Here is a 17016-nt window from a genome sequence, read left to right on the forward strand (position 1 = left end):
GGGGGACGCCCTGAGAGGCGATGTGCACGTTCCACAACTAAAGTGGGTGAGAAGGATTCCCTGCCATATGTCTGAGTGAGCAATTGTTCCAAATAAGATGAGGGGTCTGCACCTTCAGAGCCCTCCAGGAGGCCAATGAACCGCAGGTTACAGCGGCGCAGCCTATTCTCCATGTCATCTTGTTTTTGAAGGATAAGGTGTACTTGCTGCTGCAGCCTGTCTGAGGAGCTTTGCAATGGGGGGAGGGAGTCTTCCACCTCGCTGATTCTGTGTTCAGCCTCACCAACTCTGTCCCTTAGCTTCTGCATATCCTGATGCATCAATGATATATCTACCTTCACCTCCTCGATTTTAGTTGTCAGCATGGTCTGGCAAGTGGCAATCGCTTCCAATACCTTGGATGTAGCAGGGCTCTCAGGCTCCTCCACCACAAGCGACGGGCCGGCGCCATCTTGGATCGGGGCCTCCTTCTCCAGCCTCCGGAATGCAGCCAGTTTTGCCGCAGCTTCCGAGCCTTTCTTCGGCGGAGACATGCTGAGGTCAGTGCCGCGGGTGTGCGGGAGGTGAAGGGAGGATTATCGTGCCCGGAGGGCTGCAGGATTAGCGGTAAAGGATATCGGTCCGGCAGAGCTCCTCTCACACACGTCCTCTCACATGCTGCGCCAGGCCACGCCCCCATTATAACTCTTTTAAGCAGTTTGCCTGAAGTTCAGCAAGTCGCCTGTAAGATGACCATGGATCTCGCTGTATTATAATTTATGGCTGGTAGAATTAGGTTTTGCTTTGTTTCCTGTTTGCTGTGTGGTGTGGGTTTCTGTGCTTGTTTGTTTTTGTTCCCCTAAAATAGCCTCATGTTGGATTACAAATTGGTGAATTTTTATCTCCAACTCTGTTTCAGCTTTTCATAAACAATGAATGGCAGGATGCAGCCAGCAAGAAGACCTTCCCCACCATCAATCCATCCACTGGAGAAGTCATCTGCCATATTGCAGAGGGTGATAAAGTAAGTAGAATCTGTATATTCTCCACTTTTGGCTTTTTTTTTTTTTTCTGATCTGTCTAAACATTCCAATGTAATTCTTTCCAGGGTGTGGAAAACCTCTAGTCCAACTTAAAGAATTCTTATCTGAGACATTTCAGAGTAGAGAGGTGAGGAGTTATATTCGGGCCCTTGGACTTGCTATTGACCTAAATTGTAGCAAAATGAATGCAGATTGGGAAATTTAAGTTTATGGGTTGTAAAGAAGTATAATAAAACTTGCAAACAAGATTTTATGTGGAACTTGAGGCTGGTAAAGAAGAAGGCCTTGAGCTGCAGGCGCAGCTTGAGAAAAAGGCTGACATGACCAGGTTTGCATTTAGGATGGAGTGGAAATGGGGTAAATTTAGGTTTAAATTGGATTGTTTTAAAATATTACAGGGGTCTGTAGCTAGCAGATACGGTGGAGCATAAGGGAATAAGTGGTGGCGACCTTGCCTCATGGCAAGTTACAGCAGGGAAAGTGACAGGGGAACTTCTCCCTCCATGCATGGCAGAAAGTGTTGGCCACTCTGTGGGGGTTTTTTTTTTTTTTTTATTGTACTTGTCTTGTCAAATTTTCACCCTATAAAAAAGACCTTACATTCTGTTCTGAATTTTTCTTGATCAGGTTTGTTATGGCAGCGGGCAGGGGTCTCGGTCCTTAAAAGCAGTAGATTAAAAATTTGAAGAATAATGGGTTGGGCCCATCGTAGGTATGGGTGTAACCTTCCCGATTCAACTTTCAGGCAGTAAGGCATTACTGGTTAGGTGGCTGTATTGAAGATGGCTTGATAGTTAAATTGTCCTCACACGTAGTCCTGGCTGAGGGCCTTCAAATGGATTCTGTGGCAGATACAGCCGGTTGATGGCATATAGGTGCCTTCCAAGTCCCTAGACCCAATAAAGTAGGTCAGTTTTTGATATCTTAAGGTATTTGAAAGACTTTTTTTTTTTTTTTGTTAATGGTTGCTATTACTTTTCAACCCCAAAGAATGTTTCCAGTTGGTTTATTCGTTTGGTTGAAAGTTGGTTGGGTGGGTCAGTTTTAAAGGTCACGGCAGCCATACTATGCAACACCTTAGTCCTGTCTTGTTTGCTTAAATGCGCTGAACTATTGCTAAAACAAAGTTTACTAGGTTCTTCTGGCAGCTGTGAAGTCTCATAATATTTTGCCATGTTTAATGTGATGCATGATTGAAAATTTGGGTCAAGTTTTATAATGTGGTCCAAACAATCCTGTACGGGTGGTACATGCCAGACAGGATACCAAGCACAAGTACTATGCATGTACACAAACTCCCAGTAGCCATAGAAGCTCTGTAAAGTTTTTGCTTCTGGCTTTCATACAGATGTCGTCTGCTTATTTGCATTTAGAAATAGTCTCACACATTTCCCCCCAACACTAGGTGTCCCAGGCTTTCCTGTTCCTTCTGGGTGCCCCAGACCTTCATGGCAGGTGTTACAATAGAAATTGGTAGAAGATCAGGGAACCTTGGTTCATGCTCGGCTCTGAGCACTTCTAGGTTTAGAGTTGTCAACCTGTGCTACCCCTGTGTGCGGCTTTCTCCCCTTTTCTTTCAGCACTGACCGGACAGGCTACATTCTGATCAGTCAGTGCAGAAGCGTTGTCCTGGTGCCTGACAGCGGCACAGGTACATCAAGACCGGAGAGAGGGGGTCCAGTGTAAGGTCACCTTACAGATTTTCTATAAAGGTGAATTTGAACTTTAAAAAACAAGCTGGCAATGGGAAATGCCATATTTATATCCAAGTTCTTTTAGGTTAATGTTGGTGTCTTCCCAAAGGGTAAGCAGAGCTTAAGGCTCTGCTTACCCTTTGGGAAGACGCCAACATTCTCTGACGGGACACCTTAGGCAGGCATACGGTGCAGTCTTATTACTTGGCTTGGAACCCCTCAATTATAATCTCTTCCTCTTGGGTTTGGGTATAGGTTCACTTATGCCACCAGTGTGTTGGGAATTGAAACCTCAAACATATGGTGCATCACTTAGGGCCTTGATGGCCTCTTGCAGTACACTGATATCCAATCCTTTTGGCATTTATTCAAATCCTAAGGGTCCTGAATCCGTTGAATTAAGAATAGAGGCTGTCTTGGAAATTTACAGATAAATTATCTACAATTGGATTGCTGTTCTTTTAGAAAATGGCTCCAGCAATTCATGTAGAAGTACTATCCAAACAAAAAATCCTCCTGAAAAAGCTATACAGCGAAACATGTCGAGGAATTGTTTGTGGTATTGTGAGGATTTATTTGTAATACTATTTCAATAAGATCTATTTTTTATTTTTTGATAATAAAAATTTATCATTTTAATTTCTCTCATCCATTAACGCAGCCTCCATCTTCATTAGCTGAATGGGTTATGCTGCCCCCCTGCAGGAGTAGTCTAGACAGGAAAAAAGTTTACATGTACACGCCTACTGGGCCATCCCCACTTGCGTAACCCACACACCCTCTGCTCAGCAAACCAGTTTGTTTCTGCCTAGAGAAGGAGTAGGACCTAGGTTTCCTGCTGGGATTTCGGTCTGTTTTTTTTTTTTTTTTTATTCTTTTCAGAATATTTTGTTATGTTCCTCTTTACTCACTTGCTAGCTAGTGTTCAGGGGGATCCTCGTAGGGATCTACAGGCAATGCCAGCTGGAGCGCACTGGATAATCTAGAACCTTGTGGTTCCCCCCCCCCCCCCCCCCGTTCTACGAGCGTGAGCAGGTTATAGTCCCAAACTAAGCCCTGCCATGACGGTGCCCCTTTCCGGATGGAGACGAGCCTTCGAGCAGATGCCTCGCCGGGAAGCGACAACCTGAAATGCCCTGAGTCGCAGCGTACCCCTCGGCTGGCACTTAGGGTGAGAGGAGGTCTGCCCAGAGCGGAGCCAACCCGGTCCATGGTATTGTGAGTAAATGTGACCCCCCCCCTTGCCCCTGGTGGCCTCGGAGGGGGGGGGAGGGGGGCCTCTCCTGGGGATAATGGGATTTGTGCCTCCTAAAAGAGCCCCCTGGCCTGTCAGTTACCCTGTCTCCCTCTCCTGCCCCATGGGGGGGCTCTGTCACTGGCACGCCTGACGTCCTGAGGGCGGTGGCAATCATACCTTTTTCTTGCTGGGTCTTGTTTTAGACACTTGAGGCCTTATTTGTGGGGGTCCCTGGCCGCATGGCACGCCATCCTAAGTGGGCAAAGTGTGTAATTTTTCCATTGATTATTATGGAGCAGCCATTTTCCCTGCGCTTCCAATTAAAATGCATTGGCACCCATTTTTGTGTAGTTCTGTGGTACTGCACTAGCAGCATGACATTTTACATCCAGGCTGAGGTCCCTTCCTGTGATTCTTCTTCCTGTTGCATGCCGTTCAGGAGGGTTCTCTCTGGAGGTGGTACAATACTGGGGGGGTCTCTGTGGGCATATCCCTACACACTCTTAGTGTGTGTATATATATAGGGGGGGACTCTGAAGACCGATGCAATCGGTGGTGGGAACCTGGATCGGCGCTTCTTAAAGTGACAGTACTGTTTTGTTTTTTTTTGTTTTTTTTGTCATGAAAAAGGTTAATATGCGTAAATGACGATGCCTTCTCCATCCTTGGTGGAGTCTCTGAAAGAGGCTGATGTGGTGGCTACGGATGCCCCCACCTGAAGGGTTGCTGCCCTCGCAGTTGGATGGTGAAGAGGACCTGTCTTCGGCTGCAGCGCGGGAACATGCCTTGGTGGAAGCCCTGATTGTTTCAGTGAGGGAAACCTTAAAATTGGTTGAGCCCACGTCGGCAGGGACATGGGTGGCCTTTGGCTCCCGCAAGACCCAAAAGTCTGGCAAGGTTTTTCCCTGTCCTTTTCATGATATTGTGAATGACCAATGGTGGCACGTTAAGCACGTGCTAGTTGTGCCTAAAACGCTGGTATCCTTTTGCTGATATGGTCTCCAACTGCTATGGTCTCCAACTGCTGGACGGTGCTTCCTAAGGTGGACCACCCTATTTCCAGGTTGAACAAATCTACCATTGTGCCTGTGAAGATTCCTGTTTTTTCCGGATCTGGTGGACAGGTGGGTGGAATACCTTTCCCGCCATCTTCACGTGTTGGCGGGTTCCATCTTGAAACCGGTCTTTGTGTCTGTGTTGGTATTACAGACGGTTACAGAATGGATTAGGGTTCTGAAAGGGAGCTTGGATCCTGATGTAGTTCCTCCAGAACTGATGGAACGTTTGTACCAGATGGCCCAGGCCCTGGTGTTCCGTGTGATGCATCCCTGGATGTGGCTCCCCTGGTGGCCAGAGTTTCGGCTGTGGGGATAGCCCTAAGGCGCATGGTTTAGCTGAAGAGCTGGTTGACTGACCAAGCTTCCAAGAAAGCCCTGACAGAATCTCCCTTTTCTGGAAAAGAGCTTTTGGTGACTCACTGGATGAGTTGATCAAGGGTCTGACTGGAGGATTGAGGAAGAATAGCACAGGGCGTTTTACATTTTATGGGAAGAGTACTAAGTGGGGTCCTTCCTTTACTGCTCATAGCTGTTTTTTTTTTTTTTCGTGCCCCTGTGGTGCAAGAAAGGTAAGCCATTCAGAACTTCTGAAGGGGCTAAGAAGCCCTGGGGGAAGCCCAAGACCAGTCAGTCCGGTGCCGCCGATAAGTCCTCTTCGGCATGAAGGGGCACCCCCACCCGTGTCTGGGGTGGGGTGACATCTGCGCTTCTTTCAGGAACCCTGGACCTCCTTCGTTCAAGACAAATGGGTTCGCAAACTGATTTGTTCTGGGTACAAAATCGAACTTTGGTCCCTGGCCGGGGGGACAGGTTTTTTATTTTTTTATTTTTATTTTTTTGTCAAATCTTCACCTGTCTCCGGAGGGTTTTGAAAGATCTTCGGGAAACTGTGCAGGACTCCTGGCTCAAGGAGTGATTGTGCCAGTTCCTCCACCGGAACGCTCTCAAGGTTTCTATTCAAACCTGTTCACGGTGCCCAGAAAGGAGGGCAAGGTGCGTCCAATCCTGGATCTCAAGGCTCTGAACTGCTTTGTTCGGTTTCAGAAAGTTTCGAATAGTCCATTCGGCCGGTGGTGGCATCCTTGAATCAGGGGGATTACTTGGCCTCCATCTATATCTCCATATCCCTATATTTGAGGGACATCAACGATGCGGTGGCAGAGGAGCACTTACATTTTTGGCGTTACCCTTTGGTCTCGCCTCTGCTCCCAGAGTTTTTACCAAGGTCCTGGCCCCTGTGCTGGCCTTATGTCAGAGAGGAATCTCAATTTTAGGATATCTGGACGATCTCCTGTTGCGACCAGACTCTCATTCGGATCTGTTGGGCAACATTTCTATATTACACTTCAAGAATTCGGGTGGACAATCGATTACAAGAAATCTGCTCTGTCATCCGTATGGGTTGCCTATCTGGGGCTGACTCTCGACTCTGCAACTTATGAAGCTTTTCCAAGGGGAGAAAGACCCTCACTAGAGCAAAGGGTGATCAGGTTGCTGATGGAAACAGATCGATCCTCCCTGCGGGCCTGCATGAGGGCCCTGGGTCTGATGGGGGTCTTCCTTAGAAGCGGTTCCATTTTCTTAGTCTCATTCCAGGTCTCTGCAGAAAGATTCTGGCAAAATGGAACAGGGACCCTCAGTCATTGGACCAGAAGATTTGTTTGAGTCCTCTCACGAAGTCGACCCTATCCTGGTGAATACAGTATCCTGCTCTGTGTCAGGGAAAGTCCTTCCTGATGCTTTTCTGGACTGTGGTCACCAGATGCCAGCCTGTCCGGCTGGGGGGGGGGGGGGGGAGAGAAAGAGAGGGTCCTCCTTGCCGATCAGCGATCAAGCTCTGCCTGTTTCACTGGACAAGCCGGCTACATGGTTCTCCGGTTCGGACAATGCCACGGTTGTGGCTTACATCAATAAAGGGGGCACCAAGAGTGCCCTGGCGGCCAAGGAGGTGGCCGTGATTTTGGTTTGGGAGGAAGCCAATGTTCCAGCTCTGGATGTGGAAAGTGGATTACCTAAGTCAGGGGTAATGAATTAAAATTCAAGGAGGTCCGGTCGCCAAAATTTTCTTTGGGCCGAGGTCCGAATCGGAAGTCTGTGCTTTGACTCAGAAAGATGGGCAAAACAAAACTTGTCCATCAGCGTTGCTGTTAACATAAAATATGCCCATTAGAGTGCCCCTTAACATAAAATGTGTCCATCAGCGTGACCCTTAACATAAAATGTGTCCATCAGCGTGACCCTTAACATAAAATGTGTCCATCAGCGTGACCCTTAACATAAAATAAGGGGCACTCTGATGGGCACATTTTGTTAAGGGGCACTCTGATGGGCACATTTTATGTTAAGGGGCACTCTGATGGGCACATTTTATGTTAAGGGGCACTCTGATGGGCACATTTTATGTTAAGGGGCACTCTGATGGGCACATTTTATGTTAAGGGGCACTCTGATGGGAACATTTTACACATTTTTTGTTAGGGGGCACTCTGATGGGCATGATGGGCATATTTTGTTAGGGGGCACTGATGGGCAAAACAACGTGTCCATCAGCGTTGCTCTTAATATAAAATATGCCCATTAGAGTGCACCCTAACATAAAATGTGCCCATCAGCGTGCCCCTTAGCATAAAATTTGCCCATCAGCGTGACGCTTATCATAAGGGGCACGCTGATGGGCACATTTTATGTTAGGGGGCACTCTGATGGGCATTTTATGTTAGTGGGCACTCTGATGGGCATTTTATGTTAGGGGGCACTCTGATGGTCAAAACAAAACACGTAAATCAGCGTTGCTCTTAACATAAAATATGCCCATTAGAGTGCCCCTTAACATAAAATATGCCCATTAGAGTGCACCTTAACATAAAATATGCCCATCAGCGTAAAATAAGGGGCACGCTGATGGGCACATTTTATGTTAGGGAGCACTCTGATGGACACTACAAAATATGCCCATCACTTTAAAAACCTCTCATCAGCTTTAAGTGCAGCTTTGAAATTGGGGACCACATTGCTTTTTCCCCCTTGTGCTCCACATACCTGAAGCCAGTAGTCGAGCCAGGAGCCACGAGCAGCAGGGGGCGGGGCGTGCACATAATGTCACGCCCCAACTCGCTGCCCGGCTGAATGGAAGCCGCAGTAAGGAGCAGGGGGCGGGGCACGCGCGTGACGCCACGCCCCTACTCGCGGCCCGGCAGGACACTGGCTGGGAGTGAGCCGGTGTAAGGAGGGGGCGTGGAGCACACACAGCACGTCACTGGTTGCTGGGACACCCGCGGTCCCAGCAAACCAGTGACTGATAACAGGAAGCAGCCTCGCGGTCCGGGCGGAAGCATCGTGCGGGCCGCCAATGGACCGCGGGCCGCCATTTAGTGACGGCCGACCTAAGTTGTCAGGTGTTCGATCAAGGGGAATGGTCCCTTCATTCAGAGGAGTTTTCATCTCCTGTGTGCTCGGTGGATGACCCTGGAGGTGGATCTGTTTGCGTCTCGCCTCAACAGGAAAGTCCAGCGGTTTGTGTCCAGGTCTTGGGATCCTCTGGCCGACGCCCTGGTCGCTCCTCCCAGTATCAGCTGATCTATGCCCCCACCCCCCCATCGTACTTCTGCCGAGGATCCTTCGCCGGGTGGCGGTGGAAGGCATTCCGGTCGCTCTGGTGGCACTAGACTGGCCTCGGTCTTGGTACGCAAACCTGGTAAAACTGGTCATAGATCCTCCCATGGGGACTTCCTCTGCGGGAAGATCTGCTGTCTCAGGGACCTCATCCTGCTGTCGCTGGCTTTAACGCCTTGGCTGTTGAAAGCAAGGTGTTAAGAGAGAGGCCTTTCTGACTCGTGATTCCTACCCTTTTGAAGTCCAGGAAGTCTACCTCTAGGAAGCCATCGTATGTGGAAATCGTACATTTCATGGTGTGAATTGCTGCAACTGCACCCTCGCTTGTGTTCTGTAGCTAGGGTTTTAGCCTTTTTACAAAGGGGATTGAACAGCATTTGACGTTGGGTACTATCAAAGGCCAGGTGTCCTTTGTGCGACGGACAACACCGATCCAGTCCGCGCACAATACACAATCAACAGCATTACCGATGTTGTTGTGACATATTACACGTATGTAAATGACACTTGAGACTCTGAAATAAAAGGGTAATATTTAACGTGAATATATCAGCATTGAGTATATATTGATATATAAACATTTTATTGTACATATTAATAAAACTACGGGAAAAAAACAAAAAAAACAGACTTAAAGCGCTGGGGAGCGAAGCCACCAAAGCAGAGACCCTCTCGCACCCCGACCTGACAGATCAAATTGTCCAGGAACTGTGGATTCGCCAGGCTGAATCCAGAGTCGACCAACCCCCCCCCCCCCCCCCCCCCCCCGGAAGTCTAACTTGTTGGACAGGGTCAAGGCTGACTCCTGCAAGTTCTCACTACGATGTTCAGACCCTCCTCCAGGATAGATTGACTCTGCCCTCAGATTGTCCAGGTACCCCAGTACTAAAATCCCCCGCTGTCTGAGTAGGGGTCCTTTCACACGGCCGCTCCGTGTGAAAGGTCCGCTGCGGGACTTTTTTTTTTTTTTTTTCACGGAGCGGATGACATTTCTGTCCGCTCCGTGTGCCCGCATATCATCCCATCCGTTTGCGGATGATATGCGGACATAATGTAAGTATATGGCACTGCGGATGTCAGCGGATGACACCGCTGACATCCGATTTTCCTTCCTTTCCGTTTTTTACACGGAAGAAAAAATGGGGTTCTGTTCCATTCGTAAAAACGGAACAGAACTGACAGGAGGAAAATCGGATGTCAACGGATGGTATTCCGCTGACACCCGCAGTGCCATTCACTTACATTATGTCCGCAAATCATCCGCAAACGGATAGGATGATTTGCGGACACACGGAGCGGCCGTGTGAAAGGACCCTAAGGCTAACGCCGGGGTCAACACTTTTGTGAACACCTGAGGAGCTGAGGCGAGACCAAAGGGTAACGCCTATGAATTGATGATGCTCCTTGCCTATGGCAAAAGGAAGAAAACGTCCATGCCCCCAGGTTTTGTTTCCTATTAAAGAGGTCCTAAAGGGACCATACTGTTGCCCATGTTAACAACAAAGGGTCATTATCTCCCTTGCCCAGCTATTCATGCACTCCTTTTTCGTGTGGGTCTCGGAGAATGGGTGCAGAAACAACACATCCATGGGGGAGAGCATGCTACATCAGTGTGTGGGAGTGGCCAAATTGAACAGTGGGAGAATTTTAAAAAGGCATGGTCAAGTACCAGACGTCTGTTATGCACTGGGTTCAGGAATGCGCTATGTACATTGCATATCTCAGAGGCCAGTTTACCCCAAATTCTCACCAACCCCCTCAGCCCAGATCTCTCCTCTCACCCCCAAATCCTCTCTCCACCTAGATAAGCTGAGGGGCTGCTGCAAAAGATCTACAACTTACAATAGAGTGCAGGCTTCAAAAATTGCTGCCGTGAGACTAGAGCGGCTGTGCATTCCCTCCCTTCCTCCTCTGCTCTCATAGGGATATACAGGGCAGGGAGAGTTCTGTTCGCCTCTCTGGAAGAGAAGCAATGCTGCTTGTACACACACAAGCCAGGCTTCTGTGTTTGCAAGTGACAGTAGTGAACGGCTGGCAAAGGGAAAATGTTTCTTAGAACCCTTCAAAAATGCAAATCTCATTTCATGTAAGCTTTATTCCAACCTGACCTAAAAACAAAAATCTTGTATGTATGGGGTTTTTTTTTTTTTTTTTTTTTTTTACCTACATTCTACCAAATTGCTGAGTATTTGCCCAGCACAGACCACCTTAGCTGTGGTGGGGAAAAATACTAAATATTCGGTGTCTTCAAATATGGAAGGTAAGCTCCCTGAAGGCACACATTCCATTTTAAACTTCATTACAAAGGAAAAATGGTTACAGGCATGCTATGGATCTAGAAAAGCGTGCTATCCTACCATATTCCCCCTGTATCAATCTACAAGAAAAATTGGCCTAGTGGCAACATCTGGTGAAATTAAAAATAAATGGGAATGCACCTCTTTACACATCCATCATACCCTCAAAGCCTGTAACAATTTCCACCAATGCGCTCTTTTCACCTGAACCGTGACCAGAAATCTACAAGTTATCTGTGGCACTGTGAAACTAGTCATTGAACTTTGCACTAAACCAATAAAATGTGTGTGTTTAAAAAAAAGGGGGGGGGGGGGGTGGAGAGAAACGCGGTCAATAAGGTTATTATGTAGAACTCATTGTGTGGTCATATTTCATAATATCCCTGCTATTGAACAGTGTAAGCTCTCCTTTCGTAGACTCATGAGCATGGCCTTCCAAACTCCCTGGTCTTAAATTGTATTGCAACTATTTTTTATTTTACTTTGTAAAGCACTGAGCAAACTGTTGGCTATGCAAATTCTATAAAACTGACTGCTTTGATATACATCCCACCCCTAGCTGGTTCAAAAAAGTGTGTTGGTTTTATATAGGTGGTATTTTTCTTGTTAATTACACAGAATAACTTTTTTACAATGTATCTACTGGTGAATACCTGTATCTCTAGTTGCTTCATTAACTGGCTTCCACTGGAGCATGGATTAGTGTAAGTGGATGTATTAAAATGTTAACCTTTTCTAATGCTATTACCCCGGATTCACAGCTAATGGAAAGCCGTACAGGATAACCTGGTATGACGGGATGCTGAGACGTTATCAATGTACCTGCAGATGTGTCTGATTGTAATCTGCTTTCTACCGGCCCATATGGTGTAGGTGAATAGATCACCAAAGCATCTTTTCTGCTCCTTTTTTTTTTGTTTTCCATCTATTTAAATCACTTCTAATCTTGGATTAGCATCAAGTATACTATTCTAGGAACCTTTGTAAACTAAACTGGCTAAATGCGGTACCTCATCCATACTTGATAACAGCCAAAAACAAATAGAAACCTACTGGACTTGTACCAGAAAAGGACGGTGACAACAATGTAGATAAAATGTGTTTTTATAAGGGAAATTGTTTTTACAAGCATAGAAAGATGCTCGGTTTGGCCAATACAGATATAGTTACTAGAACTGCTTGTATTGCTTAATATACTACTGTCGGTTGATGCGTTTTTTGCCAACTTTGCTTATTCAGGACCTCAGTCTTTGCAGCAAAAAGCATTGGTCTGTCTATAAAGAAGAAAAATCCTAATCTATAACCAATGGCAATATACATGGTGATATGCTGCATCCAAGAGACTCTTGCATGCCTATACCAGAGCCCAGTCACAGATGGTGATATAATATATATTGGCGTTAAGTTCCCTGGTTTGTTGCTGAATGTTAGCCGTCATATCATATGATGCAAGAGGTTTCTACAATAGTAAAGTGTAGATATGTCATATAATCGCTTGCTCATGGCTAGAATAGATAACTAGAAACCTCATATATAACTTACTACTTTTGTTTCCCAAGGGAGACCTCATCAGAAAACAAGAAACAGTCTATTTTTAGGCATAAAACCCCACTGCAAATAGCAGCCTGGAGGAAAGGAAATGACGTGTATTGTAGGAACCTCTAGACTTTATAGACAATACAGGAGGTCCCCCGGTTACAAACAAGATGGGGTCTGCAGGTTTAAGTTGAATTTGTAAGTCAGAACAGGTACATTTTTTTAGTTTTTTGGCTAGCATAGGGAAGGGTTAACACCCCTGTAACATTTGTTTTACTGTCTGTGCCCATGTTCAGAAGAGGTCACTCCACTTTCTGTCCCTATAATTGGAATTTGAAAAGTTTTGGTTGTTGCCTTAGTGGAAACTTTTTTCCTATAACTCTAACAGGAGTGATTTCTCTTCCTAGGGGTAGATTTCTCCTCACTTCCTGTTGTCTCCCTCCGTTTGGAACTTGGGGACCACCTGTATCTATAAAGTAATGGCTGCTGCATAGGTCTATACCAGAATGGTAAGGTGGGAGTAGCATCCAGTAGTGCTGTTGGGTTCGTGTGCCAGGTTCTAGCTTTAACATATTGCACTATTGGGTTAAAAATGTAAGTTGGGGCACATTCTCCTTTTTGTAGAAACCACAAGAAATGTATCACTTTGTTTTGGCAGCCTCATGGCAAGAGACTGCAGTCCCACCCAGACGACTTGAAGAAACTTGCTATATATGATGGCATACATTTTATAGTGACTATAACCTAGTGGTAATTTTATTTCCAATATGGTATTTGTAGATTTTTATGGATTTCCTTCACTTGTTCCCGCGAAATTGAAATTAAAGTAAACCTATTATGGTGGAAAGGCAGAACTCCCATTTCTGGTGGTTTTAATTTCTAATGTAAATGGCACTGTCTGTCATGCTTCTCCTGCAATGTCAATCCCTATTTAGTCCCTGATATGGAACCAGCATGCAGCCATTAAAGTCAAGTTTGTACCAAATTGTTTGCTTGTTCAGTTTTATGGCTGAGACCGTAGTGGAGCCAAAACACGTGCATAGTCTTTTTGGTGAAGTAAAACGCAAAGATGTGGATGCTGCCATGGGAATGGCGGCAGGATGTTTTTTTACCTGTGCGTATAATGGATAACTATAAAACCCAAGCTAACCAAATTTAATAAATGAGATACTTAACAATTTTTAAATTAGACCACACGATATTGGTTTGGAACATAAAAGGCCGCGGCTGTTTTATTATTGGCTTAAAAACATACATAAATAAAAATTAAAACTTTATTTACACTTGAAATTAAAAACACGTCAACAACCTAGCCACTACGGCTCAGGTTGACGATATAAACATTAACTCATAATCATTATCCAACTTAACATAAAACATATCAATTAAACTTGCGTCCACCAAAGCACTCACGCTAAGGCGACAATAACTGGCCACGACGACCCAGAAAAAAGGGTGGGGGGGGGGGGACGCAGCAGATGAATCCTGAAGAGATTAAGTGACCCGGAGCCCCGCGGTCACTCTTAAATGGCCCTTTTTGAAACCAGCTGAGGCTGCATGATTGCTAAAGAGCGGGAGATTTGAGCGGGAGTGGAGCTCCATGAGCAAATCTACCCAGAGATGGCTACCAATCGGGTACTTTCAAAACTGCCTGGATACCCGCAGATTTGAGCGGGAAGTTTGAAGAGTGACCTAGGTCAAAAGTTCAAAAGCCCTCAAATCTGACAGCGTGAATAAAAGCTTATGAAACTCCCTCATATAATCCAATAAAGTTCCTCCTGACATTAACCCCTGCTGCCATCCCAAAAAAGAAAATGGGGGCTACATCAGCACCCCTTTTCATTCTTTTAAGCAAAGCCCAATTCCAGTCAAAGCTTTTTCATGTTTTGGGGTATTTGACAGGGCAAGAACCAGTAGGCTTACCAGCAAGTGTATTTACACTTTTACAGCCAAAAGTGGAACACCTACTATCACCTGGGCCAGTTGATAACTTCCAATGGCTTCCAATACTACCTCTACATTGACCCTCCCTACTCCCCAGCTCACCCCTTAATCTCCATCCTCATGTGTGACAAATATTTATTGAGCAACATATCAGTATGAAGGTCACCCCCATTTCCTCAAATTCAATCGGTCTTAAACTAAGCTTGTAATATTTCCTCCTCCCCACTTTACTGAAACTATTGGAGAAATTTCCCACAATTTCTTTCCTCGGTTTCCTCTGATCCTTGGTACCTGGAGAGGAAGCTGGGAAGATTTCCACAATGGGTATATGACCTTTTGGTTGTAACCTTACCCCACTCCAATTGACAATTTGTCTGGTTGTGTGGAATTGTGCTTTAAAGTGCTGCTAGACTCTAGAGTATTTTTTGGAAAATGTTTTTTAATGAATTAAAACAGAAATTTAAAATGGATAGTGTATTTCTTGGTTTACTTGGTTTACAAACGATCATATTGTCCAGTCAGCAAACTGAAAAATAGTTGCTGTTTTGCTTACTGCATTATCTCTTTATGTATTTGCATTTGGCACAGATTTCTAAAGACGCCAAATATTTGTGCCATTAATAACACAGCACTTCTGGCAGTGCTTGGTACAGCTACTTTTTATGAATAGTGTCTACAGAAGGTGTTTCCGCAGAAACCTTAACGATATTATTGTTCAGGATGTAAAGTGTCTTATCAGAACTGCTTTTTCATGTAAATGCGCTGCGTCCTTGGTTATGTGTTACTTTTTACAGTGTTGTCCTAAGGTTAACATTTTAACTGGTATTTTATAGGCCGATGTTGACAAGGCTGTCAAAGCCGCACGAAATGCGTTCAAGTTGGGATCACCATGGAGAAGAATGGATGCTTCACAAAGGGGACTCTTGCTAAACAGGCTTGCTGACCTTATTGAACGGGACAGGGCTATTCTGGCTGTAAGTAGGTGAAAAACCATGGTTACAAATTTTCATGCAACAATCTTTTAAAAAGGTATGGTTTAATGAAATTGGAAACTTGAGGAATCCTTTTTTGCTTGCTTCATACAATCAATCGGTGTAAAGCAGATTTAATTTTTTTTTTTTTTTTTTTTTTGTACATAGGGCTATTTTACCAAACTGATGCAACATATTTTCCACTGCACTGACAAATTTGTATAATGCATATCGTACTAATTAAATCTTAGATCATTTTAAGTTAATATATTTTATTAAAGTTCATTTAAGGGCTCTTTCACACGGGCGTTCCGTATGTCCGTTTTTTCATCCCATCCGTTTGCGGATGAAAAACGGACATAATGTATCTCTATGTAAATACGGATGTCATCGGATGATCATCCTGACATCCGTTTTTTTTGTCAGTTCAGTTCAGTTTTTTTGAACGGAGGAGAACCCTATTTTTTTCTTCCTTTCAAAAAATGGAACGGAAGCAAAAACGGATGTCAGTGGTGACATCCGTATTTACATAGACATGCATTATGTCAGTTTTTCATCCGCAAACAGATGGGATGAAAAACGGACATACGGACCAGATGACAAGTGTCATCCGTGTCCGTTACAAAAAAAGGACCTGATCGGGCAAAAAAAGAACGCCCGTGTGAAAGAGCCCTAAGGCAGCTTTTCATCTGCCTTTTTACCCCTGAACATAATTGTTTAGGGGACCGGTTTGGCAAACGTTTGCTGATCGGTGACCAAGCAGGCATCCCACAGTCCAGTGCAGCTTTTCCCGTGACTGGAGGCTTACAAAACCATCCTTGTGCCTCTCCCCTCGGTCACTTTTTACACCAGGTACTAAAGGGTGGCCATGAGGCCTTTACATACCTGATTTGCATTTATAACCTAGTCTTTTTCACCTGGACTTTGGGGAAAATTCATTTTTGATGTCTAAACTTGTAAAATAATCCTAACATCCCATCACAGTGAAGCTGGGACCTGATAAATGGGCCCCAATAAACCTTTTCTTTTCTGGAAAGAAAAGACGTAAAAAGTCCCTAAAGGAAATTTTTTGTTTAAAAAGGTGGAAAAAAAAAGTGTTCCTTTTATTGAAACCATGGCATGTTACAATTATGACAACCTTGAGGAACCACCAGGTACAATGTACATTTACAGTGACTCAGCAGGAGAGTGATCTCATTAAACTTTGATGTATAGGTTACTAACAAGCTTTAAAAAACCATTATAGGTCAATCATCAACCACCCAATCCATATGTAAACGAGATCACGGCCATCCACAATTGGCCAATAAAATCTTAGGCGGGGAAATGCCTCCACTTAAACTGTCAATGGTTTCTATAGATTATCAATTATAATTTTTTTTTTTTTTTTTCTAAAGGCCATTCCTATTCTATGGTGTATGTGTGTGTATATGTATGTATGTAGTGCAGCATTAATAGGGTTTTTTTTTTTTTTTTTTTTTTTTTTTTTTTCTATGAACCTACAGAGGGACCGAGAGTTCCATCTGAGACTATTTTCTTTCTTGGCATAAAAAAAATCGATACAAAAGTAGTAATTTTAGTACATCTAGGTCTGTTTGTCTTCCTGAATCCCCAATAAGATCAGTTCCGGTGAAACCTGGAGAGC

At 44.9% G+C, this 17016-nt stretch overlaps 1 protein-coding gene across 1 annotated transcript in view; it reads left to right on the forward strand.

The window, feature by feature from the left end:
• ALDH2 (aldehyde dehydrogenase 2 family member) overlaps nt 1-17016 on the forward strand; it is a 63022-nt gene that overhangs the window by 21752 nt on the left and 24254 nt on the right. The window contains exons 2-3 of the mRNA XM_082255944.1: nt 899-1003; nt 15234-15374. Of these exons, the coding sequence (XP_082112070.1) occupies nt 899-1003; nt 15234-15374 (246 nt within the window). The remainder of the gene's footprint in view (nt 1-898; nt 1004-15233; nt 15375-17016) is intronic.

Source organism: Pelophylax lessonae (assembly GCF_965119305.1).
Source record: "Pelophylax lessonae genome assembly, chromosome: 1".
NCBI lineage: Eukaryota > Metazoa > Chordata > Amphibia > Anura > Ranidae > Pelophylax > Pelophylax lessonae.